The sequence below is a fragment of the Montipora foliosa genome, chromosome 9, assembly GCF_036669935.1.
Source record: "Montipora foliosa isolate CH-2021 chromosome 9, ASM3666993v2, whole genome shotgun sequence".
NCBI classification, from domain to species: domain Eukaryota; kingdom Metazoa; phylum Cnidaria; class Anthozoa; order Scleractinia; family Acroporidae; genus Montipora; species Montipora foliosa.
In genome coordinates, this window is record NC_090877.1 from 485,001 (window position 1) to 487,500 (window position 2,500).

Sequence of the window (2,500 nt, forward strand, 5' to 3'; positions counted from 1 at the left end):
TGCATTTCACTTCCAGGACATTCTTCCCCTTGTTGAGGACTTAAATAATGCAGGGATTCGTTTTGTGCATTTTTCAGCAGAGAATGAACTGAGAAGTAGAGTAAGCACAATAGATTTTTTGTTTCAGTTGTCTAAAAAATTATGTGGTGATCCTAATAATGTCTATGCCTTTGTCATGAAGTCACAAAAGAACCGGCCTCTTCATCACTGACAAACAATATTATTTGTATCACAGAACTAATGCTAGAAACACAAACTAGAGAACAAAATTTCTCAATTCTTTCAGTCGTACATGAACATGTATTTAGTAACATATTACAAAATACACACATACACTGGTTTTAGAAGTGTTTGTAGAACAGGCAAGTGGCTCACAATGAGATGTCCCTAGAATTACATGTAATGCAAAAAGATCATTTTAGAGTGAGGAAAAGTTTCTAGCATGCATATTAATTTTTATGAAACATCTGGTGACTTACACTGGACTTGAGTTGCTTGTTTTTTTTTAATTTTTAATGTTGACATGCAATAATAATAACTTGCAACATAAATTGGTACGCAGATTTCCCCATTGCTTTTTTCCCTTTGCAAGGCTGACAATGTTAGAATGGGATAAGTGTTTGGTTAATCTGCATACTTAATTACGTTGTATAAAAAAAACTGTTGCTGCATGCCTTCAATTTCAGAGGTAACATAGCCCAAACCAAATTTATCTAATCCTTGGCAGGTATTGCTTTTTGTCTCGAAAATTTAGCTTTGTCATTCCATTCTTTTTCCCTCTAGGGCAATCATTTTTGCTGCACAAATGGCAAGCATCCATTGTTTTTACTTCATGAAACCAGGGCTAGAAGCTCATAACCTTGAAGTGTTAATATAACTCTGGTTCAGAGCTGGGGTTTTTTTGAGTTTAAAAATTTCCTTATAAGGTTATAAATTTGGATGTACAGTAACATAGCTCCTGCATTTTCCCGTGTGTGCATCTTCAGTCTTCTTTTTGTCCATATGTTTGGGCATGAAATTGGTGTCCTAAAAGCCCCAGCTGTGTTCCCAGAAAAATGGTTGCAAGTTGCATGCTTCAAGGTCTTGTGCTGTTTTGTACAATTTGTGTTGTTGCTCGGTTGCATGACCATTATATAAGAGATACATGTAAGGTAATTAAAAAATGTTGAAAGTAAGATTTGAGCAGAAATGGTTTAACTTTTGGTTCTATTGTAGGCATTTGCAGAGAGAATGGGTCTTGAGACAGGCTGGAACTGTCATATATCTTTAAGAGAAGGTGGTGGTCATCTGCTGGAAGACCATGGCAGTAGTGCTACAGTATCAGAGAGGAATCCAGAGAGTCTGTTTGATACTCAAGATGATATAAATGTGGTAGCTGAGCATGATGGAGATGAAAAGCATGTGAGCTGGTGGGGTGTAGAAAATGATGAATCACCAGAGAAAGGTAAACGTGGCTTTGGATGACTTTAAAAAGCAGCTGAAGCACTGTTGAGGTTAACTGATACAACAGAACTTAAAAGTTCTGAGAAACAAAACCTATCAAGAGAAAAAATTGTTTGACCCTCAACTGTGCTAATGATCGAGAGGCTGAGTGTTATACTGCTGTAATCATTTTGGGATTATCCCATGTAATTATGAACTATTAATAATTATTTAAAATAAGAAATTAAATTGTTATGAACAGAGTGGAAGTGTTTTCTTACTATTAGTAAAGAATTAATCTCTAATGTGCTACTGACATGTCCTCCACGTGACCACATTAATCTCAGGAAGAAATTAGCAAGAAAGCAACATAATGTAAAATTTTTGGCATTTGTGCTATTATTGACGTTGATGCTTACAGTGTATTCTCCCTGGTGTACAATTTATGTAAATCCATCACTAACAGGTTGGCTTCTAAAGTTGGTGGAGTACTACTGTCATGAAGTATGTCAAGTCTTTTAAATTCCCGCTAAACCAAAGTCTAGAGCCTTGCAATAACTTGCAAGGTCATGCTTGCCATGTGCTGGTCCTACAATCTCCCCATTGCGTGTAATTGTAGCATAGGTCCGTTGCAGTGGCTCTTTCATGTATATTAAGCTAAAACAGCACAATGCATGACTTGCTTCAAAAGCTTTCTTGTTTACTTTCAGCATCCAGTAAACCCGAGGGGACTGAATTAGACTATCTGCTGGAAAGCCAAAGTGACAGAGGTCCTTTAGTGGGTAGCAGTCAGATGTCGGCACCTGAGGACTATTGGTTTTTTACAAATAGGGTAATGAGAATAGTAAAGAGGTTATATTTTCAGATTCTAAAGAAACTGCATGTGGTGCTGTGTGGGTGATGGGGAGTGAAACACAGAAATTGGGTTTTATCAAGGATTCAAGTGAATTACTGTGCACATGTAAAGCTTTCTTACAGTTGTTAACATTATTTACCTTAAAGTTGATCAACTGGTTTTATAAAACCAAATTTATGTGATGATGATGATGTTGATTGTAGTGACTAAGACTTAATTCAA

The 2,500-nt window shown here is 36.4% G+C and overlaps 1 protein-coding gene across 2 annotated transcripts in view; it reads left to right on the plus strand.

Annotated features, from left to right (window-relative positions):
* LOC137969575 (endoplasmic reticulum magnesium-transporting P-type ATPase-like) overlaps positions 1–2,500 on the plus strand; it is a 64,675-nt gene that overhangs the window by 38,153 nt on the left and 24,022 nt on the right. For both annotated transcript variants that reach the window (XM_068815882.1, XM_068815881.1), the window contains exons 24-26: positions 17–100; positions 1,216–1,444; positions 2,133–2,254. In XM_068815882.1, coding sequence (XP_068671983.1) covers positions 17–100; positions 1,216–1,444; positions 2,133–2,254 — 435 coding nt within the window. The remainder of the gene's footprint in view (positions 1–16; positions 101–1,215; positions 1,445–2,132; positions 2,255–2,500) is intronic.